Source organism: Pristiophorus japonicus, chromosome 17 (assembly GCF_044704955.1).
Source record: "Pristiophorus japonicus isolate sPriJap1 chromosome 17, sPriJap1.hap1, whole genome shotgun sequence".
NCBI lineage: Eukaryota > Metazoa > Chordata > Chondrichthyes > Pristiophoridae > Pristiophorus > Pristiophorus japonicus.
This window is the reverse complement of record NC_091993.1, coordinates 24,135,659-24,160,360: the sequence shown is the minus strand read 5'-3', so window position 1 is coordinate 24,160,360 and position 24,702 is coordinate 24,135,659. Positions and strand designations below refer to the sequence as shown.

At 40.3% G+C, this 24,702-nt stretch overlaps 1 protein-coding gene across 5 annotated transcripts in view; it reads left to right on the top strand.

Moving 5' to 3' along the window:
* The first annotated feature begins 2,233 nt into the window (after positions 1-2,233).
* Positions 2,234-24,702, top strand: part of chd2 (chromodomain helicase DNA binding protein 2) — a 109,836-nt gene continuing 87,367 nt past the window's right edge. For all 5 annotated transcript variants that reach the window (XM_070858485.1, XM_070858484.1, XM_070858487.1 and 2 more), the window contains exons 1-2: positions 2,234-2,776; positions 2,987-3,252. In XM_070858485.1, coding sequence (XP_070714586.1) covers positions 2,768-2,776; positions 2,987-3,252 — 275 coding nt within the window. In that variant the 5' untranslated portion in view covers positions 2,234-2,767. The remainder of the gene's footprint in view (positions 2,777-2,986; positions 3,253-24,702) is intronic.

The following is a 24,702-nucleotide window of genomic DNA, read 5'->3' as shown; positions in this document are numbered from 1 at the left end:
TACATTATGTTTGATGCAACAGCCTTTGGTCTTTGATCAGAGAGGTGCGAGTAGCTTGCCATGTCGGTTTGGTGCATGAGTTTACCAATTGGGGTTCTGAAATGATTCTGGTCTCCAGAAAATGTCTTGAGGTTTGCTGTTACCTCAAACCAAAGTTAATGGAAAGGAGACAATGTATATGGTTAGAATTTGTACATTGCAAGAAAATGAAAACATTGTGTCTGCCCAATCTTGCCTTCTTGATTTACTTATGCAAATGGTGTTTTTAATATTTTCAAAAACTGCTTTTGTTTTCGCTGGCAAACAACTTGTTGCCAATTGTAGCTGTGCATAAAACGAGTACACTATATAATCAGGAAAATACTTGTGTCACAAGAATATGGTTTCTACTTGTCTTGCTACAACATGCTACAGTTCTCATGAACAGTTGACCAAAATCATCGCCAATGTTCACCTGTCATCATCTGGAGCAACCTCTCAATGGGAGCGAGATCAATAATTTGTAAAATAGGAAACTTTCAAGATATTGGAAGTGGTTGCCCTATTTACCTTTTTGTGAAGAAGTGTCTACAAGATGCTAGAAGAGCCACCTACCTCTTCGACCAAGCTTTTGGTCATCTCCCCTAATTTATCCTTATGTGGCTTGGTGTCAAAAGTTTTGCCTCGTAATACTCCTGTGAAGCGCCTTGTGATGTTTCACTACGTTAAAGACACTATAAATACAAGTTGTATAATGGCCATCATTTAGGTGAAGCTGAATGGAAACCTTGAGCTGAAAACTGTTTGCAATATTCAATTGTCCATATTTGGGTTCATAGACTATTACGACTGCAATCCAACTGAATGTTAGGAAATTATGGTAACTTCCAACAGTAATTCCAAGTAACTAATGAATGGTCATTCTTTATTGACATCCATTATTACAAGTCATTTCAACGAGCTTTATAATTACAAATGATCGATGAGCAAAATGTGATGGTCTTGTAGATGTTGGGAAGATTAAGGATGAGCTGATACATTCTTACTGTGCTATCAACGTGCTATCTCAACTGAAACTTGCAAATATTGAAGAACCATGCAACATTTGAGACATGTGCCATCCAAACTGAGATCTGTAACAGTGGGTACCTATTTTGAGGCATCTATGGTAGCAAGTGGATGGCACCCATTTCACTATCTACTCTTGTCCATTGCTTTTTCTCATCATCTCTGCATTGGTGGCCATCCATCAGATTCAGTTCATGAAAGAATAAACTTTCTATCACTAAATTAGTTCTGCAAGCCCTTCAGGGGTACATCTTCAGCTAGCAGAAGAAAAATGGGTCAGCTGCTTTATGCCAATCGGACAATTTGCACCATGCGGATAGGTGCCAATGTCATTGCACAAGAAACCTGATCTGTCTTGGGATTTAAATCTGACCATGTAGGTCAAACATGTCTGTGCCCATCTATCCATTGGGTATAGGTTAGGGGTCTTGTACTCCTCTACATCAACAATGGACAAGCAATGGGAATTTTTTTTAACTTCAAACCCTGGCATTTGTATTCAAACCATTGGGTTTATGAATCTTCAAGAAAGCCAGAAATACTTAAGTTTCTTTTGGGGGGGGCGGGTGGGAGGTGGAAGAGAGAAAAGGAACTTTTAAGGAATGTGCTACACAAAGCAAAAGAAAATGGAAGACAAGCAAGGTCTAGTGTAGGTTATTTATAGAATATACATTGCGATGGTAAAATGTAGAATTTTTAGCCATAGATTATAAACAATTTAAGAAATTACTAAACTAACCCTTCAAAAGGAGGGGGGGCTCATGCGACTTGGCCATGAGTAAAAGTGGAGTTGCCTCCATCTTTAAATCCTATTTTTCTCCTCCCCCCATATCTTCATGAAGAAAAGATCCTTGCAAGTCCACTTCCGGCCGCGGGAGGAAGTATTTTTCGTCCATGGATGCATTTTAATTGTGTTGAAAGAAGAAGAAAAAAGATACGACAAAGAATAGATTTGCTTGGGGAGCCCAGAGTAGCAAGTTCCAAATTGGGTGGGGAGCAAAAGAGAGCGAGGGGTCGGTCTTTGGGGTGAAACTGTTCCCAGAGGCAAGCATACCTTTAAGCCCCTGGTTGTGTGTGTGTGTGTGTGTTGTGGGTAGGGGTGGGTCTTCACTTGGTCCATCACCTGAGTCCGGGGAAAATGTTGCAATTATTTCGCAGCGTCGTTGCTGTCAATCAAAGAGAGGGAAGGGAGCCTGGGCGCTGAGAAGAAGCTCTATGGCGGCGGTGGCTGGGCGAGACTCACTGCACTTCCAATACACCTAATGCAACTTTTAGCAACTTCACCACGCCGCTTCAGCCAGACTGCGCCCCATTTCAGTGCAAACTCCCCGCAAGAGCTCGATTTGGAAGCGGGGTGCGGAGAAACCCCGGCTGCTTTTCCCTGATTTTTATGTGTGTGTGTTTGTGTAGATTTTTCTTTTTTTCCGGCAAGCGGACCGATCCCAGATGTCGTTGTTTTTGAGCTTTGCAGACATGGCGCACCTCCATTTTTGAACGACTTTTTTTTTCCTCTCTCTCTTTATTGTGTGTGTGTGTGTGTGTGTTTTTAAAAAACCAAACGCGAGAACCACCGATCAAAAGAATGACATTTTACAAATCTTGAGGTTTTTTTTTGTTGAGACTAATTCTGGAGGTTTAAGAGCACCGAAAAGAGGAATCGCTTTCGATTTAGCTTAAGTTTTCTCGACGGAGCTCAAACTCGCCCGAGCCTCGGCGATACATGGAACAGGTACGTTTACAATCATTTATTTGTTTAAAAAAATGCTTTTTTATTTAAAAAAAATCATTTAATATAAAATTAGAATGACGTAATTAAAATTGGACTTGTATTCGGTGGCCAGATTGTCCAGGAAATAAGAGTTGACTCTTTAAGTTTTGGGGCTTTGAAAAATTATTTTTCTGATCGCCTTTTTAAAAAAAAATACCTATGTTTTTGTAGACCTTGTCGGGGAGCGACAATGGTATTGAGTGCTTGAACAATGTCGATGCTGCGTCAGGGCTTTGCAACGCGAACAGCGAGCAGCTGACTGGGGCAGACTTCCGAGCTTCCACCAACTTTGACAGGGCAAATCGGCACCTAGAAGCCCCGCATCCACGTGTACCGAAGAACAAACCCGAGCCCCCAAACCTTCCCTCTCCCAAAATGATGTCTCACGAGGAGAAAATCCCCGAAGACGACGGCTCAGACCGTAGCAACGCTTCCAGGTACGAGCTCTCGACTTTCTCTCCCATTTTTTTTCTAGGGGGGCTTTCAACACATTGTTTACCTTGACGATCATCGGTTCCTACCCTCGATATCTAAACCAGATTTTCCCCATTTCTGCCCCAATCTTTTATCGATGACCTTGAGATTCCTAAAAAGCCCCACCCTGTTTTTTTTGCTCGCAGTTTCTCCAACTTGCGATATGCCATTTGGGCCTATATTAAGCAATGGAAATACAATGCGAGATCGTCGAGTCCACTTTATTGTTTATTTCCCATTATTCTAACGAATATATTCTTTCCGTTCATGTTCCTCGAGTAAGATGACCTTGTCGTTGCTGTTGCTGCAATGCACCATTTTACTCACAATGCAGACGGGTTTGAGAATTTGAGGATTTGGTGATCATAGTAAACCCATAGAAGTAAATTGTAGTAAATAATATACTACAAAAAGTTGCATGAATGAAAAAAAATTCATAATTATAGATAAATGAAGAAGTGCCTGTTGGAAAGTTGCTTCTTAGTCTATATTTTTATCACCACCACATCATTTCACTGTATGTCTTGGGGTATTTTGTAAATTTTTACCACAATTTGGGGAAAAGTTTGCTATGCTTGTGTCCCTATCTCCTGTATTGGAATAATAATGTACATACTATATGCCTGGTCCTTTCCTTGTGTGCTTCTATGCCCTGTGTCCCTGAAATGCTTTTGTCTTTCTTGAAGATGTTTATTATCTTGAATACACCTTTTTTAAACTTTAAAGCATTATAATTGTTTTAATAACTTTGCAACACTTCATTCCCTTCACATTTTATATATGCATATCTAGGTCTATTTCATGACATCGAGTAGATGATGCATTCATATTGCAAAAGTAAAAGATATTTCTTGGTATTAAGAAACCGTAGAAGCTTTACATTGAAAGATCCTGTAACTTTTAATAATTGTTGAACTTTTAACAGGTCAATGGATACTGTTGCCTACCAGACACCTGGCCATAGGTGGTGCTTTTATGAAAGATGTTAACCATGATTTAGAATTTTTTGTTTACTTGTAAATTTGTGTGCTAAGAAAATTGTCTTAAAATATTAATTCTCTGGCCGTTAGCATAGTTAGCAATTGACAATATTTGAATTTCAGTTGCTTTTGATCTGTGATTTAAGATTGAGACACTGTAATATGGTGTCATCTTTAAAAGATATTCCACCATGGAAATAGTATTTATTGCTTACTGTTTTTAATGTGATCATTGAAGATTTTCTCACCTTTGACATCAGCATACTCCACTGAAGGTATCTTAATTGAGATTGCACATAATTTACAAAAGGATGGACCTGGTCAACTCTTTAATATACATTTTTGTAATAAATTATTATTAAACAAAACTTACATTTTTCTTAAAGAATACATTTATCATTCTGCTAATTTCAGTGAAACTCGTCTCTAATGGCCTTTTTTGGGATTTACTACAGGTGGACCTTTTCGTTGGGTGGTCACCTGAGGTGCCATTGTCATGGTAGGATTGACCTTGGGTATGCTCTAGGACTGGTTTCACTGCGTGGAACGGTTCAGCGCTGTTCTAAGATCAACATGGTGGCTTGGACAATTGTAACCATGAGCTGTTAAGCAAATGCGCCATACTGCCCTATTTACATGGCGCTTGATGCTTAGTGGATTCCTTTTGTAGAACTATGGACATACAATGGCTTCTTATGAAACATTGATGTCCATCCACCTCAGTCCTATTTAATCTTGGGGGTGGGGGTAAACAGCTTTATGGATGGAAAGAAGGTCATTTGCGGACAGTTACTCCCTCTGTTCCGCCAGCAATATGGAATTTGGCATGTCACCTTTGGGCATGTATACATCTCAAGGTTTTGAGTTCCATTCAAGGTACTTGTTTAGGTGCCTTGAAATAGTATCAAAGTCCGTGGTCAACTGCTGGCAAATATTGGTTCTTTCTAGTTGTCTTTCCTCCACTTCAGAGAAGGGAAGGTCATTGAATTTGTCCGTGGTGGACCTACATTTGGAATCGGAACATCTGTGTTCATTCCAATAAGGCACAGTCACTGGTATCTGACCCTTCACCTCAAATAGTCATCAGTTCCTGTGTCCATCTAATTCTACCACTCAAACAGCTACAGATGTGAGTTCATTCTTGATTGTTAAAAAGATGATCTTGTATCAATAAAATTACCCTACCATACCTTGGGTTCTGGTGTCATCATTACATAGTCTGAGAAAATGACTGTTTACAGATTGTTGGTATGTCACGTCAATTGTGATTCACCATCTTCAGTTTGATTAGGACAGGTGATTTGTTGTGAGCAATTTATCATGAGATATACTTGTAAACCAACATTTTCACTGCCGTTGGAATGTTTAATGCAAATGGTACTCAGAATCATAGAATAGACCACACAGAAGGAGGCCATTTGGCCCATCGCGTCTGTGCTGGCTCTTTTGAAGTGCCGCTATATGGTAAGTATAGAAATTCATGATCACTTGTGGAACATTGCACCATGTCATATCACTTTTCCTAATTATGGTGGAAAATCAGCTAAAGAAAGATTTGTTTGGATCATGGCAGTTGAGAGAGGCACAAGTTTGACGAGGTTGATCTGTGCATGCATGTTGAAAATTGCTGGTAAGTCCACAAAACATTTTTTTTAAATTGTAAATGCTAGAGATTATGCTCAATCTCTATTTAAAACAATGTTGAAAGATCGAATAGGAGAAACCACATCACCGTATAAACTAAAGCATTGATAGTAACTTCTAGATTGCTTAACAACATAACTCCAGGAACTAAATATTTACATTACTTTTGAGCATTCAAATGCACTTTGGATAGAAATTGCAGCTTCAACACCCACAGGGCTTTCACTCTGTATACTGGAGATCTTGTGCAGTTATGAAAATGGATTAATTTTCAACAGAGGCTTGCAGGTCTGTAGAGTTTTTTCTGTCGACATGGTTGAGTTTGCTGCACGTTGAGCTATGGACCGAAACTCCATTTTCTCTGCTGGGGTGCGCTCGGGGTGGTGGGAGTTGGTGGTTAATTGTACAAAAAAAATAAACTACTTGCTTGCAGTTGCACAGCTTGTGCTTTTCAGGTTTCTCAATTGTGGAAAGAAATCTGTCAAAACACCTGTAGTCGTTGAGTTGCCTTTTATGTTACAATACCGAGTTACATTATAGAAGTAGGGGTTTTAAATTGTTACTACCCCCCAGGGTTAGATACATATTGTAAGGATGAGCATCGCGTTGATCGAATAACTTGCGAGTATTCTGCAATGGTAGAGATTGAAACCGGTAGCTGTACCTGTGAGTGTTTTTAAAAAAAAAAGTTTTACTGATCATTAATATGTTCAAAAGTGAGCTGCTTGCTGTAATCAATTTTAACAACACAATTTAATTTGAGGAACATGCCTTACAAAAACAAGTTGGAGTTGATTACTGCCTGGATTACCAAATTCAGTTAACTGAGATTTTATGGTCCCATTTTCTCATTGAGAGATTGTTTTTTGAATTCTGTGCTGTTGCATGGTTTGGAAAGTTCTGAGCCATTAAATATATATACATCAAGTGCGGATATATATATAGATTTATCATGCTTTGAACTGAATTCCATATGCTTTGGAAATGAGGGCTAAATTTAAGGACAAAGCATCGTTCATGACAGTCAAGTCACTGGTAGCGAGAAGTATCTTTACTAATAAAATAGCTGTTCAGGGACAGGTTGAGAACGTAAACAAAAATAAAGAATATTCCAGATTGGCGTGACACAAATGTTGCTTAAAAAATGAATGCTAGTTTTCTTCTTGTAGATTGCACTTGTAAATGGAAATAAAACTTTGTGTTGTAGCATCTAGAAATCAAGTCCATGGAGGGAGAATGGAATGTTTAATTTCTATTGTGCAGGATAGTCTGTTGTTTCAGAGAAACTTAACCAAATATAAGTATTATGATTATTATACAATATGAGTTACTTTATTGTTAGCATGGAAATGTTTTTCACTTGGGGAGCGTGTGGTTGGTGATGGGTGCTGTATTTGCTCCAAAGAAGTTGTGCAGTCATGTTTCTTGCATTGGGATCCAGTCAGTTTATTTGGCAGCCATTTTATGAAGGTAGAAATGACTTATACAGAGCTTGTTTTTAACATTTCTTCGAGGGGTTTCTGCTAGTTTTCTATCAGTAAATTTAACTTGTGTGGCTGACTGGAAGCCTGTAGGCATGTATCAGATTATTTTGTGAAAAGTGAAGGCATTGGTGCATTGTTTAGAGGGGAAGTATAGCTGTCTTTTTTAAGCTTTTATTCAGCTGCAGTCAACTTCAGAGAGACAAAATGGCTCTGCTTTACGCTGCATAACTAGACAGACATACTGCATTGCATAGTGTAGTTAGGAAGTACAGGAAGCTGGTGATGATGTAGCTGAGTTCAAAGGTTGTGCTCTGGAATGTGATTGGCTCTCCGCGTAGTAACAGAACTGCCTGCAGCAGAGCGCTCTACAGCTCTGCCTTAGACTGACGTCACCACTGCCTGTGAAAGCTTCCCTTGTCAGGCAAGCCGCTGTATTTCGCTGAGCGAATTCTTGCTAGGCTTACACAGCATGGCAAACAAAATAGCTAAGATTAATCAACTATTTTCCTGTTATGAAGTTTATTTATAAACCTTTTTATAAAAAATTTAATTTCAGGTTTAAATTTAATTCTATTGTCTATAGAATTACTGTAGTCCTTATTGATGTGCTGAATTGGTGACCTCGTTTTGCTTTGTATTTTTGGGCAATCTTTTCCAAGAGCATTTCTGCTGCTTTTATCAATTTCAAAAAAAAAATATGAGCCTCGTGCCAGGAAACAAACCCGTGCCCCGTGGTGGTTGTTATCTCCGTTCCAAGATTAGATCCAACCCTTTTGTTGTTAACTGGAGTGAGCTTTGAAGGATTAGTACAAATTCATCCAGATGTGTTCCTTGATATAATGGTTTTTTCGGGGTAACTGGACAGCTGGTTAGGATCACAGATCTGCTTCTGGGACCAGCTATTGTCTGTGATTACAGATTAATTTAACCCATTCCTTGTGAACGGGGCCCAGATTAGCTGTTCGGCAAACAAATAATCTTTCTCATTTAAAGGCAAATTAGCCATTTTACAAATTTCTTTGCGTAGTTTTTTTTAAATTGTCAATTGCAGATCAGTTACCAGAATTGTTAAGTAGCACAAGGTTTTGTTTTGCCTATTTTCTGCCTCTCTTTGGAAGATGTTAATTTCTTGGATATGGTTCCACAAGCATCAGTCATCTGATACCTGGCACAAATGGCCATTCTTCATAATATGCCCTTAGTAAGGGTATTCAACGGCAGAGTGAACCACACCCACGCTTGATTAAGTTTGTTCTCTTATCTCCATACGGACACCTTCTGGGAGGAATTATTGGGGAAGCAACAATGCCCATGTCCCACCCCACCCTAGGTGCTGAGGAAAATTGTATCACCCTTATTTTCACCCTAGCTGAGATCAGTTAATGGGTTTATTTTATTAAATACAACAAGCCCTTGAAAAGAAAGATATTGAAGGAAGGTTTGAACACTGTTCCATGCCCAAGTTGGCCCACTCAGTATTACATTCAGCACTTGGCACAGACTTGGGAGTTAAACCTGAGATTCTTGTTTTTCTGGGTCAATTATCACATTGTATGGTACCTTTACCCATTGAGGGCACCAGAGCCTTTCTGCTTACTTAATATTGGTCGTGATGGTGAAGCTATATTTTGGGATCCAGGGAACACATGAAAAGTGGAGGAGCTGAAAATTACAGTTACTGATCTGTCATTATACATTACATCAATATTAATGTTTGAGGACTTTACATTTCCAACTGACAGAGGAACTGCTTATGTTCCTTTTCTTAAAAATTCATTCTCACGCTGGCAAAATTGGCATTTATTGCCCATTCCTACTTGTGCTGAGAAGGTGGTGGGCCGCCTTCTATAAACCACTGAGTAGCGATTCAATGCAGCTGAGTGGCTAGCTGGGCTACTTCAGAGGGCAGTTAAGCGTCAACCAGGGTGGGGGACTGCAGTCACGTATAGGCCAGACCGGGTAAGGAGTACGGTTTACTTCCCTAGAGGACATTAGTGAACCAGTCGGGTTTTTAATGATAGTCTGATGGCTTCATGATTTTTACTGATAACAGATTTAAAAAAAAAATATTTCCACATTTTCTTTAAACTGAATTCAAATTCTCAAACTGCCATGGTAGGATTTGAATACATATTCTCTCGATTATTAGTCCAGGCTTCTGGATGGCTAGTCCTGTAACAGAACAACTACTACGCTACCGTATCTATACTTAATCTTTCAAATTAAAAACATAAAAATAAAAACAGCTACTGGAAAAAGATTAATCAAGCATTCAAGTACAACAAGACTTTGTAGAACTGATGCAACTTCTTGGACAACTATCTTGCAGACTAATGTGCTAATTAGTAAAATTAGCCTTGTTGTATAAATTTCTTTTTTTCAGGTAATAAAGGTAATGATTTTACAGCAATTTACTGATCACAAATGGTGCATTCATCTCTTATGCCATTCTCTATTCTGATCCATTAATTAAACACAACCTTCTCTTCAAAAAAAAAAACTGCTGGAATGAATCCTGTCTATGCTGGTCCACTCAAAATTAAATTAATCAATTATTCAGTTAAAATCTGCCTTTTAATTGATGCACGTTTCCTTTCGATACTTTGCATAGCTGAAGCCTGCTGTTGGTTGGGTTCCAATTGTTTAGTATCACCTTGTTTAACTCTTTGAAGTGAGAGTCCAGGATGTGGGTGAACTTATAAATAACATAATTCAGTCGTCATCTAAACCCAGCCTTGAGTAATTGCATGTCTTGCCGAAGCACAGGAGTTTTTATTTTTCACGTAGACCTTCGGGCTAATTTTTACTTGAATTTTCTGTATTTTTAGACTTAATATCGCTTTCTAAGAGGGGAGGATGTGGAGAGAAAGCACAAGTGATTGCCACTGCTCATTTTTATTGTGTTGGGCACATGAAAGCAAATTTCATAGCAGCAGCCCATGAGGTGACACCCACAAGATGAAACTTTGAGAGTACTTTTGATGTCCTTATATAGGCACAACGGCACAAACTGCAAGTTTAAACTTCAAGTTTAAACAGCTGTTTCTGTTTCATACAACTGACAGAAAATACCATAGTAAACAATTCACCCCACCCTTTCTATCAAACATGCAACCACTAATAAACGGGAGACCGAAAAGTAACCAATAAAAGATGTCCCTACTGTTACAGCTGTGATGATGCTGGAACCAATTTTCTTTTTGGAAAAACAAGTCCCATCTTTTGTAACAGTATATACTGCATCTGGCATCCTGCATTAAGATTGCCTTTTAATATTTGCAGTGCATCTGACTTATAGATACAAAATGTCAAGATGTATCTTTTTTTTAAAAACACGTATGTTTTGAAGTGCTTCATACCATACTTTGATTTGTAATGACTGTTATAAGAAAACACCATTCATCATCCCAGAACATCCAAAAGGACTTTACAGCCAATGGAATATTTTTGAAGTGTAATCATTGTTATGTAGAGAAGATCCCACTAATGCCACAGATATGAATGAGCATTAATCTGATGTTTGGAGGAGGGAGGAATGTTGGCCAGGATAACTCGTGCTGTTCAAACAGTGCTACGGAGTCTTCGGCATTTACTAGAACAGGCAGCATTTCAGTTTAACACCTCATCTGAAGGATGGCAATTCCAACAATGCAGCAATCCCTCAATGCTGCACGACATGCCGGCGTTTCTGCTCCGCACGAGCCTCCTCCCACCCTACTTCATCTAACCCTATGCTTAAATTCGCATTATGTTTATGCAGTCTTACATAGCAAGTTATAGTTCATGTATTAGACTGGAAGATAAGCATAAATGAGTAGAAGAATTTTTTTCCACATACAAGGTTATTAGAATATAGTATGTGTTGCCATGGGTGGCTGCTGAAATCAATCAGCATTTTGCAGGGATTAAATAAGAAAGTATTAAGTGGCATGGGGTGAGAGCAGGGAAATGGGAATAGAGTAGGGAGCTCCGATGTAGAACTTCTCCAACACAGACACATTGGGTCTGCCTCCGATGCTGAAATTTCTTTTATGTCGATAAGGTGCCACATAAAAGGTTATTACACAAGATACGGTCTCGGGACAGAAAACAGAGTAGGAATAAACTGGTCTTTTTCAGGTTGGCAGGCTGTAACTAGTGGGGTACCGCAAGGATCAGTGCTGGGGCCTCAGCTATTTACAAATCTATATTAATGACCTAGGTGAATGGACCGAGTGTAATGTATCCAAGTTTGCTGGTGATACAAAGCTAGGTGGGACAGTAAGCTGTGAAGAGAACACAAAGCGTCTGCAAAGGCATATAGATAGATTAAGTGAATGGGCAGTCAAGTGGCAGATGAAGTATAATGTAGGGAAATGTGAGGCTATGTACTTTGGTAGGAAGAATAAAAAAAACAGAATATTTTTTTAAATGCTGGTGTTCAAAGAGATTTGGGTGTCCATGTACAAGAAACACAAAGCTAGCATGCAGCAGGTACAGCAATAAGGAAGGCAAATTGGCATGTTGTCCTTTATTGCAAGGGGGTTGGAGTATAAGAGTAAGGAAGTTTTGACTACAATTGTATAAGACCTTGGTGGGACCACACCTGGAGTACTGTGCACAGATTTGATCTCATTTTCGAAGGAAGCATTATACTTGCCTTGGAGGCAGTACAACGGTTCACTGGGATGTGAGGGGCTGTCTTATGATGAGAGATTGTGTAGAATGGGCCTATACTCTTCGAGTTTAGAAGAATGAGAGATGATCTTATTGAAACACAAGATTCAGAAGGGAATTGACAGGGTAGATGCTGAGGTGTTGTTTCCCCTGCTCGAGTGTCTAGGACTTAGGGGGCACAGTCTCAGGATAAAGATGTAGGCAATTTAAGTCAGAGATGAGGAGGAATTTCTTCACTCAGTGGATTGTGAATCTTTTCGAATTCTTTGCTCCAGAGGGCTATGGATGCTAAGTCTCTGAATATATTCAAAGCTGAGATAGATTTTTGGAGTCTAGGGAAATCCAGGGATATGGAGATAGGGTGGGGAAAGAGGAGTTGAGGTCGATGATCAGCCATGATCTTAGTGAATGGTGGAGCAGGCTCGAGGGGCCATATGGTCTACTCCTATTTCTTATGTTCTAATCTCGTACTCCTCCAAGACTTAGAAAATCCATTTGGGTTGCATATCAACTGTCCGGAATGAGAGGGAGCAGGATTGTACATTGGGATTCTTCGCTTGGATCTGTTGTGTGTTTGTATGGATTCTGCTTATTTGCTGTATCTAACATGCTGAAGTAACCAAGTAGGTCTTCACCTTGCCTCCACAAACAGAAATTGCATTGTGCTCTAGAGACAGATAAATGATGGACGCAACATGCGTGTCAGCCATCTGAAAGACAAAGACATGCCAACGTTTTGGGTGAAGATCTTGCATCAGAACTGATGAGTTTCAACCAAAACATTAACCTGCTCTTCAAAGGCTTACCACCCCACAGATTTCCAGTGTTGATTATTTTGATTCCAGGTTTCTGGCATTCATGCCTTGCCGCCTTCAGTCGCCATATTTCATGTCCAGTGCATGTGCCCAATTATTCTAGTGTGCTGAATCTTTTAGTATATAAATGGGTACATTTCAAACATTTGAGAATTTCTGAATAAACTGAGGAAAAGGGGTTTTGGATAGTTACAACACTTGAGGATTTGGTGGGTGTGGGAAGGCAGAGAAGGAACTTAATTTTATTAAAGTGGGGGAGCAGGAGTGAGAGTCCTTGATAAAATAATCTCACAGACTGGATGGAGTGGGTTTCATGAGCCAAATGACATTTCTTTTCTCAGGATCTAGTTTTTAAAAGACATGCTTTTCTTTCTTGGTGTTTTTTGGTTTACTTTAAGGCAGTTGCTATTTGTTCCCTGAACTTCACAGTAGGCGCTAAGGAACTTCCTTTTGAGTTGGAAGGAAAATAATGCCTGCCCGCTCCATATACGTGGAAAATACTGCAACATCCAATGTACTTCAAGGTAGCTGGCAGACTTGACATACTCCAATAGCTCTGAAGACAACCTTGGCAGAATAAGTCAGAATGTACTTGGAGAAACGCAATACCTGACAATAATAGAGGTCGGTAATATATCCTGAAGAGTCTAATTGCCTTAATCGGTACGTCCTCGGGCAGCCTTATTTTGTAACTGTTCAAAAATGGACACGACAGCCAACCCCATTTCCTTATTTGAACATTTCTCGCATCAATTTTTACAAAATAACTTTTATTTATATAGCGTCTTCAACGTAGTAAAACATCCCAAGGTGCTTCACAACAATTTTACAACACGTTAGATATTGACAGTTGAGGGAAAGAGAAAAAGCGCGAGAAGGAAGTGTAAAAAGAGGTTAACGGCTCGGGTCCGAAGCGGCAGCCAAAATGCTCACGCAGATAGACACGGGCGAAGAAACTAAAAAAAAATTCAAATAACATAGTAAAATCAGTATAATAAAGATTAATTATAATTAAACAAAATTAAATAATATATACCATAATTATAAATTAAGTTTAAAATGAGAAAAATCAGCAATTGAAGCAAATTAAATCAGTTATTAACTATCTTTAAGATTAATTCCCTGTTCAGTGATTCAATGAATCTGCAACAACCAATCACTGTCCTCCATCCTTGTGATGTCATAATTTTATTACTTTTTATTTCTCATTTTGTCCTCTTGCTGGGACCTATAATAGCTGCAGGCTCAAGCTTGCCTCCGTTGTCAGGGAGCCGCTGATGTTTAAATCTCCTTCCAGCTACTCCAGGCTCGCGTTGCCTCCGTTGTCAGGGAGGCGTTGATGTTATAGGCCTAAGTGGAGGAAGTGCATCTGAGAGGGCACTGCGCACCTTGAGTCTCATCGCTGAGAGCATGCAGAAACCAAGTGCAGGCAGCGGAAGGAGCGTGCAGCAAACCAGTCCCACCCACCCTTTTCTTCAACCACTGTCTGTCCCACCTGTGACGGAGACTGTAATTCCCATATTGGACTGTTCAGTCACCTAAGAACTCACTTTTAGAGTGGAAGCAAGTCTTCCTCAATTTTGAGGGACTGCCTATGATGATGGTGATGGATGTTATTGGATATAACTATATATACATAGGATATACGGCACAGAAACAGGCCATGCAGACGTTTATGCTCCACTCGAGCCTCGTCCCGTTTTTCCTCATCTAACTCTCATCAGCATAACCCTCTATTCCCTTCTCCCTCATGTTTGTCTAGCCTCCCCTTAAATGCATATATACTATTCACTTCAACCATGCTGTGGTAGCGAGTTCCACATTCTTTGGGTAGAGGTTTCTTCTGAAGTCCCTATTGGATTTCTTGGTGACTTGTATTGATGGCCTCTAGATATGCTCTTCCACACAAGTGGAAACATTCTCTCTGTATCCACTCTTATCAAAACCTTTCATAATTTTTATAAAGACCTCTATTGGGTCACCCCTCAGCCTTTTTTCAAGAGAAAAATGACCCAGCCTGTTCATCCTTTCCTGATATGTATAGGCATACATTTCTGGTATCATCCTTGTAAATCTCTGCATCCTCTCCAGTGCCTCTCTCCTTTTTATAATATGGCGACCTGAACTGAATGCATTACTCGTAAACGTGGTCTAACCCAGGGTCGATACAGGTTTAGCATAACTTCCTCACTTCTCAATTCTATACCTCTAGAAATGAACCCCAGTGCTTGGTTTATGGCCCTGCTAAGCTGTGTCGCATTTCTTTAGTGATTTGTGTATTTGTACTCCGAAATCCCTTTGTTCCTGTACCCACCTAGACCCTCACCTCCAAGTAATGTAACCTTCCCTATTCTTCCTACCAAAATGTAATACCTCACATTTATCAATGTTAAACTTAATTTGCCAATTAAATGTCCATTCTTCAAGTTTATTAATATCTTTCTGTATTTTGTTGCAGTCCTTCTCAGTATTGACTCCTCCCCAATTGGTGTCATTTGGAAATTGTATTTTTGATTCCAAAGTCTAAATCATTGATATAAATTGTGAACAGCAGTGGTCCCAGCAGAGATCCTTGTGGAACACCACTACCCACCTTCTGCCCCTGTGAATAGCTACCTTTTACTCCTATTCTCTGCTTTCTGTCTTAAAGCCAGCTAGCTATCCATTCTGCTACTTGTCCCCTGACTGCGCATTCTCTGATCTTGTTCATCAGTTTAAAATTCAATGAGGTTCGTCAAGTAAGACTATCCCTTTTGAAATCCATGCTGCCAATTATATTTCTGGTTTACAGATGTTCAATTTTCTCCTTCAGTAGGGATTCCATTATTTTTCCTACCAATGTTTCTTTCTTCGTTTACAGGAAGAAAAACTGCGTAAGACTCTGTTTTGGGAGCCTGTTGCATCAGATAATTTGAATAGTATTTGGATTTTACTGAGATGTGGGGCATTCTGTGCCTTCCTACAACTTATTTTTTTTTGTCTCCCCTTAAAGTTTCTGACTCTTACTGGAGTACAGTTTGATGGGAGGTGTCCAGTACCTCGTCCAAGCTATTGTTTGTCAGCAGAGGCTGGCTATGTGACAGTGGAGCCAAGCCTACTCCTGCACTGGCTTAATGACTTTTCTGCAGGATAGCAATCAGGAGCAAACCACCTTGGCTAACATTTTTCCTTTGTCAACCACTAAATTGTTTTTAACCCTCCTGCCAACCCTGGCTAAGATTCACGACCTCGGACCCAGCATCCTCTACTTTGTGGGGCTCAGTTCAATACGGGGATGTATGTTTCATCAGCTGAGTCATTGGGGGTGTTTCAGATTTCTTTACCGTTGAATGTTATTTTTTTTTTAAAAGAGCACAGATCCTGTAAGTTAAACAGAAGAATAGGATTAGGCCCTTCAGCCCTTCGAGTCTGTTCCACCATTCAATTAGATTATGGATAATCTGTATCTTAACTCCATTTACCTGCCTTGTTTTCGTAGCCCTACATAGCCTTGCCAAACACAATCTGTTACTCAAACTCATTAAGTTACGGAACCTGTTGAAGTTACGAACTCAAATTCGTTGAATACATGTGCATATAAATTGTAGCTTTGTCCTCGCTTTTATGTAAAAGAATAACTTAGACCATGTTTTGTTTTGTTGGCCTTTTGTCTGAATTTTTAACTCCTCTTAGCCCTGGGAATGGAACACTTCGCATTGCGGCCAACTGATGTTGACAGAGTATTTCCTGTCCTCTCTCCAACAATGTATCTCTTCCCTGAACTTGAAAGCGCACCCCTTCCTGCCCCAGTGTGACATTTTTCCGACTCCCACACTATCCGTCCTGTAGTTTTTCTTGAGTAACACTGGCAAGTAATGTTTGCACTGTGGACCCCTGCTCACCAGGCCTTTGGATTCATACTACCCAAACTGATGCTTGTTTGTTGAGATGTCTGACGTTTGCAAGATCACGATTTATTGGCTGCTCCCTCGTTGCCCTGCGTAGGTGGGGGGAACTGCTTGTAATGTTGCTTCCACAATGATAAGTACCAAATTCCAGCATTGTTACTGCCAGCGACCAAGGGATTTTCCTTCCATCAGATGGGTTAGATTTCTATCCAAGTCCCACTCTTTTACATGTTTTTTTTCTTTCCAACCAAAATTGTAACTCCATTGTAACCTATATCTGTTATCACTGCACTGCCACTCAATTTTTGCACTCGTAATTAATTGCATGTATTGTCACTGAGAATTGCATTTATACTTCAGGTTCGAGTAACAGAATGATAGATTGTTGTTTGGCAAGGCGATGTAGGGCTACGAAAACAAGGCAGATAAATAGAGTTAAGATACAGATTACCCATGATCTCATTGAATGGCGGAACAGACTCGAGGGGCTGAAGGGCCTACTCCTTTTATGTTTCTCTACCACTCCTCCTTCAAGCCGCTCATTAAAACCTACCTCTTTGACCGAGCTTTTGATCACCTGTCCTAATTTCTCCTTGTGCGGATCGGTGTCAATTTAAAAAAAATCCCAATACTTGTGTGAAGGGACTTGGGACTTTTCAAAGGCGCTCTATAAATACAAGTTGATGTTCTTTGCAGAGTGTCTTCTTCAGTTTTGAGTGAGATCTTGTAAATGGGAAAAACAATTTACGAGCTAAAAGTGTTACTGATTCACAGTGGAGATTATATGATCATTGATGGTTTAATAAGGCAGGGGGACAGTGGAAAAATAAGTGCAACCACTGTGGCGGGGGGGGGCGGGGGTGGGGGGCTGTGCGGGGGAAGAGAGTGAAGGGAACAAGTCATTACTTCTCCCTCCCTCCCCATACCCCCCACAAGGACCTGCACTTTGTTTAGCATGGGTGATGTACCTCCTTTAGCCCCTTCAAATTCTGAGATTATCCCCGCTACCCAGTTTCCTCTGCTTTTTCACCCTATTTTCTTTGTGGTTCTGCATCTGGTTGGAAAGTTCTTTTTTTCCCCCGTTGAAATGTTTCATACCATGTTGGGCAGTAAATCTTTATTCCCCAGTGTTTCTTTTAATTAAATGTATGTTTTTAGTATTTAACAATGCATACACTGGTATGAGAGCCACATCCCTCTATTACGGCAAATTACTGCTAAGCAGCGCGCAATTGTAATGTAGAAAACAATACATGAAACCTGGATGGTTCGAGCTCTAGAATTTATAATGTGGGTTGAAATAGTAGAGGGTTCGAATCGGTCACCAACCAGAAAATGTAGAAAGATGTGCAATAACAAATTGAGGCTATTCATGCGATTAAGCAGCCTTCCATTGTTTACTGTTTTTGAACAATTGTGCAATAGGTTTTCTATGAAGCATAAAATGTGTTTACATGCTTTTGTGTATACAAATCAGGCAACTTGAGCTGGTTGGAAATATTAAGCAAAGTGCAGATGAAATCCATCATGGTGCATTGTTGGAGGGAGAGGGGAGGATGGAAAGATTCACAATAAGACAGCAGAACTTTTCAAACCCGAGCCTTGCAATGTGCAATTGTGTTCTCTTGCAGATCAGGGAAATGGCCATTCCACCTTAAAATATCTGCATACAAAAATAATATGGAAATACAAACTTGTTGAAATCGTAAAAAGCTCAGACCCCCCCAGCACTTCCCTTTTTGATTCAGTACACGCCTTCCCACCATACCACTCAATTCCTCTCTCTCTCTCGAGCAATGCACTGAGCTGTCCACTGAACTCTCATTGCCCTCTGAACCTTGTGCCCTCTCTTGGACATTTTTATCACCCTTTGGATGTTGACATTCCTCTTGTGTCCCCCTAGTATTGAGCCTTTTTTTCTGCTTATGCTCCTGTGAAGCATCTTGGGCCTTTTTACTACCTTAAAGGCCCAGTAATTGTGTAGTGAGCTTGTGCAGGGCCTACAGAACACTGCACATAGATATCATCTAAATTATGTCATAAATAGCAACATTGTTGGGGTTCCTTTCATAAACCAGTATCTTTTTGGTAATGGTTGTGATTGGGCCTTTAAATCAAGTAACTCTACATTTTGCAGTACTTTAACAACCATTCCAATTCCATTTAATTCTAATGTTTCTATAAAACATCTCAGCAAAATTCAACCCTTGTATAACATTGCAGTCTTAAACCTATGTATGGTGAAATGTGATCTGAGTCTAAAGCCCAGCATAATCAACCCAAACCCTACTGGTGGAAGAGCAAAGCCATTCTCATTGAGTTCTGAATTTGTGTTTATTGTTCCTTGGACCTGACTCGTAATAAATGCAACTTTATTTTGAGCGGGCAACCATTAGAGATTCTCCTGTTTCTGGTTTTATTTATGCACCCCAAGGTGGTTGGTATAAGATCGACTGATGCCGGGTGTGGGGGTTTGATCCTGGAACCCTTCTGGTCTATGTTGAGCTGGTAAAGACTGTTGGAGGAGTATTACATTGGACTTCCAATTTATTTTAATAAAATAATGCCATTTGTGCCAAAAATGCTGAATTTAAAATGGGTATAATATCAGTTATTTAAAAATTTGCATAGAATTAAAGGAAATGTTTGGTACAATTAAGACCAGACCGCTCAAAAGTTCATTACTACCCATTCAGGGAGCATTGGCTGTCATTTCAGGTGCTGCTTCCAGTTTACTCAAGTTATTCCTTGATGTGTATGACGTACACCCTCAACATTTTTGCACTGAATTATCTATTCCTTAAAAAATAGTTCACTAATTGTCTCTAGGCAACTATTGGATGAACGTGGTGCTGCATGCACAGTGATTTGGGGCTTTTATGCTCCTCCATAATGGATGTCATTTTAGTGCTTTCTCCTCTCTGCTCCTGAAGACACTGGTTCGTCAAGTGACCAGTCTTAATGTGTGAGCCCTAGATCGCGCGCGCCCGTCTGCTGTTCGACACAAGGGGCATCACAGCTGAGCCCAGTCCTATTAATCAAAGTTCGCACTTTGGCCGTTTCCAGCAGAGATCACTGGGCAGCTGTGTGATAATGGGAATCGTGGATGATTTTTTTTCCTCTTTGCCTCCCTCCCACCCCCTCCCCTAGATGCAGGATACTGAGGGAAATTGTGGTGTCTGTACTGATAACTGAACATGGAGATGGATAGAATCTGTAATCTCTGATTTGAATAGTTCACTTCCATATTGGCAATGCCTGGTGCTAAAGTTAAAATCTGATAGAAACATAGAAAATAGGTGCAGGAGTAGACCATTTGGCCCTTCGAGCCTGCACCACCATTCAATATGATCATGGCTGATCATGCAGCTTCAGTACCCCATTCCTGCTTTTTCTCCATACCCCTTGATCCCTTTAGCTGTAAGGGCCACATCTAACCCGCTTTTGAATATACCTAACGAACTGGCCTCAACAACTTTCTGTGGCAGAGAATTCCACAGGTTCACAATTCTCTGAGTGAAGAAGTTTCTCCTCATCTCGGTCCTAAATGGCTTACCCCTTATCCTTAGACTGTGACCCCTGGTTCTGGACTTCCCCAACATTGGGAACATTGTTCCTGCATCTAACCTGTCAAATCCTGTCAGAATTTTATATGTTTCTATGAGATCCCCTCATTCTTCTAAATTCCAGTGAATAGAAGCCTAGTTGATCCAATTTTTTTGACAGTGTTACCCCCTATGTGCCACTGGGGTTCCAGCAGTCAAGATTGCTCATCCTCCTCTGTTGAGGATCACACATTAAGACTGATTGTTTGGGCAAACGAGTATTGTCAGGAGCAGAGGGGATGCATTGTCGATCTGGCCTGTAAGAGAGAGCATCACCAACTAAGCTTGTTCCTCCCTCAAGTGAGCCTTGGGTATGAAAGGCATTAGACTATTATTGTGTTAACAAAGTAAGCCATATAAACTACATAGAGAGGATTAAAAAGGTTAGGATGGGAGGGTTCGTGGATGCCTTGTTGGTCCAAGGAGTTGGCTGTTGGAGTCACTTTTATTTTAACCTTCCATACATCGTTTCAAAAGGAGTCCTTCACTCTGTTGATTGGATAGTGATGTTGCTCTGAGATGGTGGAAGTAGAATGCTTTAAAATGGCGAGCGGATTTGGCAAAGTACCAAGATCCATGGAACTTTCTGGAACTAGCAGTTTGAGTTCCAGTGCTGCCATCTTGTAGTGATTGAAAGAAACAGCCAGACCTGCTATAGTGTATCAGGGTTATCATGTATAGTGTATCAGGGTTATCATTGGTGTGACATTTGTGGGAAAATGAGAGACGCTTTTAAACATTACAGCTTGAATGAACCTTTATTAAATGTTTGTTGTAAATTTATTCAAACAGTAAATCGTCGTACAATGTTTATTTAACTTGGGCAGTGAATTTTTTTTTAAGAGAAATTCAGTTTATGATCAATTTAATGGAGGCTGTTCTTGCGATCTGTTGAAATCATTATATCTATAAAGGCACCATTGATCCCTCCACAGATTCAGCGCTTCAATAAATATTTTGTTTCTTCTAAAAAGCAATTAATCCTAATCAGGGCAGAGTTGAGCATCTGCTGGCCCCATGCAGTGTTGTGCTGTGCCTGTTCCTGTCACCAGAGGGCATTTTGGCTGCTAGCTATTCTGTGTTCTGTTTTGCCTGCACTTGGCGGAGAGCTAAAAATCAGAATGTTATTTACATTGTATCAAAATAATTTCAAACTTCTGATATAATGAGATTCTTCTGCGCAATGAAAACGTCTCCGATATTTCCTGTGGACTGAAGTGACTAATTTTTCCAGTATTCTTTGTGTAGAAGGATCAGAATGCCTGCATTGTAAAGAATATTATTTGTGGGAATAATGATTACATTGTGTATATGATTCCACAATTAACTCTTTCAGATATACTGGCTTTGTGCTTTTGGGTTGAATTTGACCAGACTGCTGCACTTCTTGTCATAATACGAGTGAAATATTTTGGGATGTATGGACCTGATTTTTAAAATTGACTGCTCTGTGCTTTAGAAGCGGGTGAGGAAACGCTGTTAACTCAGTTTTAATTTCTTAGACCGAAACCTGTTTCAATATCAGTCTGCATCCTCATCTCCTCTCCCTCACTCACTACAACAGGAATCACTCGGATCGTGATCAGGGGAGAACCCTGACTGATTTTTCCATTGTGCAGGGTGTTTGAACTAATAATTTAATTTCAATAATATTTTAACACTGGATATCAAGTTATTTTGAATGAATATATATTCTATATTCCTGTATGACCTTAATTTGGAGAGAGAAAAAAGGCAAAATCTAGACTGGCTTGACTCTGAAGATTGACTCCAAATTTGTTTTTGTTACATTTTGTTTTAATTATGGTGAGAATCTGCAGCAGGTTTATAGCTGTGGCATTTATATTTGTGGCAGTTTTTTAATATAATCATGTTTTACCATGCTATTTAGTCAAAACAAAGTATGGCCTCAAGCATCAGTTCAGTTTGTGTACCTCTACATAAAAAAACCTAATTATCAGGCCCATCTGCTCCAATACTGCAGTGCCATCTCTGCTACTGGAACCTTGATTTTTTTTAAGAAAATCTGATTCTTGATTCTGATCCTCCCAAGTATAACTGAAATATCTAAACTGTGGGTAAATTGACCACGGCAGATAATGGCATTGGCCCAGGTCCGTGGGACTGTTAAAACATCAGTTCAGAGAGGCATGATTTGTGTAGTAAATGCATTCATAATACAAGAAAGGGAGTTTGGAGAATGCCATTTCTTTTTAACCTCCCCCCCACCCCCCGAGTTTGTCTTGATCTTGTAAGGAGTTATTCACGGGATAGACTCCCTCTGTTCACTCTCTGTAGCACAATTATAAATTATTTGCTTGTGATTCCATTGCAAATAGAAAATCTTCTCTCTTCTCGAGCTGTGTTGGAGACGGGGGAGCATTTTGTTAACCCAGAATTAATTCTCCCCCACCCCCCCCCCCCCCGCACACTCACACACGTTGGTGCCACTGACGCTATTTGGAAAATTACTTCAGTGCCTTGTGCAAAATAATGACAGTCTTCTGGGGCTTGGCTATTTTGATACAGATTGCTTACGCTTAGTTAATATTTTAACATAATACACACGTACCTCAGTTTGCGTTAATTCCCCCGCCCCCTGAGAGTCGCGCTCTTAATCAGTAAATTGAGATGCGGAGTCTGAATAGCAGGGTTTGGATCCTGCTTCTGCAAGGAAAAGTGATTTCCCTCAATTTGCCCTTAAATTGCATGTCAAGATTCCCTGCTTCGCTTTGTTTTTATCTAAAATGCATCATACTGCATTTGTAATTGTGTATCTATGTGTGGGAGTTGCCACTGGAGTTCACTCCTCCTCACGAGTGACTAAGCCACTTCCTGGCAATGTATTTATGAGCAAATAAACCAAATGGATCTCTACTTCCAGTCCAGTATATCACCAGATAAGTTGCAGCTTTTCTATTAAGGGCGCATAGATAAAAGAGCCCCTTGTCTCAGATGACCGCTTGTAGATTCCAGCCCCAGGCAGTAGTTTGCTGCTTCTGCCTGGCTCCAGTTCGAATTTGCGCGCCTCAAGAGAACTCTGTGCAGGCGCAGTGGTCTATCCACAGTGAGTAAATTTTAAATGAGTTGCGAGTGTGGAGAGCAGCATCTTTTGGGCACTGAGCACTCAGGGTTTATTAACAAAATGATGCAGCACAGGAGGCCATTTGGCCCATCGAGTCTGCGTCAGCTCTTTGCTGGAGTTATCCACATTAGTCCCAATCCACTGCTCTTTCCCCGTAGTCCTGTAAATTTTCCCCCATTAAGTATATATCCAATTCCCTTTTGATTCCACCATCCTTTCAGCAGTGCATTCCAGATTATCGTAACTCGCTGCGTTAAAACAAGTTGTCTCCTCATTTCCCCCGCAAGTTCTCTTAAATCCGTAGCTTCTGTTTACCGGCCCTCTTGCCAGTGGAAACCGTTTCTCCCCATTTACTCTTATCCAAACTGCTCGTACCATGATTAAACTTGTCATTCAAATGCCTTTTGAAACATTCTTTAAAGTTTTGATGTCAAGGATTATTCTGTCGCCTGGATTTTGATTGGATAGTTTTACCTCCCAACACATGGACGGATTGACACTGCACTGGACAATCGCTCTGTATAATGTCAGGCCCAGGTGGTTTGAGAGTGCCTCTTGCATGGGGGTATGGCAACATTTGCCTCACGCCAGGTTTCATCGAACTTTAGAATTATACTGCAACTTCAGGGCCACTGCTGAGTTGGACCCTCTTCCAGCGACATTGAGGGTGTAGTATGAATGAACATAACCAGAATTAGGAACAGGAGTAGGCCAAATGGCCCCTCCAGCCTGCTCCGCCATTCAATAAGATCATGGCTGATCTGATCATCTGATTGAGGAAGGAATGTCAGTTCACGACACTGGCAGAAGCTTCCCTCATTTTCTTTCAATAGCATCATGGGATGGTTAACATCTGTCTAAACCACTGGATCAAGTGGGCGAGATTTGGTTTAGCATGGTATTTGAAGGGCCTCCAGCAATGGTATCTTGGCCTTTACTGCAAAGGGGATGGAGTATAAAAGCAGGGAAGTCTTGCTACAGCTATATAAGGTATTGGTGAGGCCACACCTGAAATACTGCGTGCAGTTTTGGTTTCCATATTTACGAAAGGATATACTTGCTTTGGAGGCAGTTCAGAGAAGGTTCACTAGATTGATTCCGGGGATGAGGGGGTTGACTTATGAGGAAAGGTTGAGCAGGTTGGGCCTCTACTCATTGGAATTCAGAAGAATGAGAGGTGATCTTATCGAAACGTTTAAGATTATCTACAAGGTGGATGCAGAGAGGATGTTTCCACTGATGGGGGAGACGAGGACT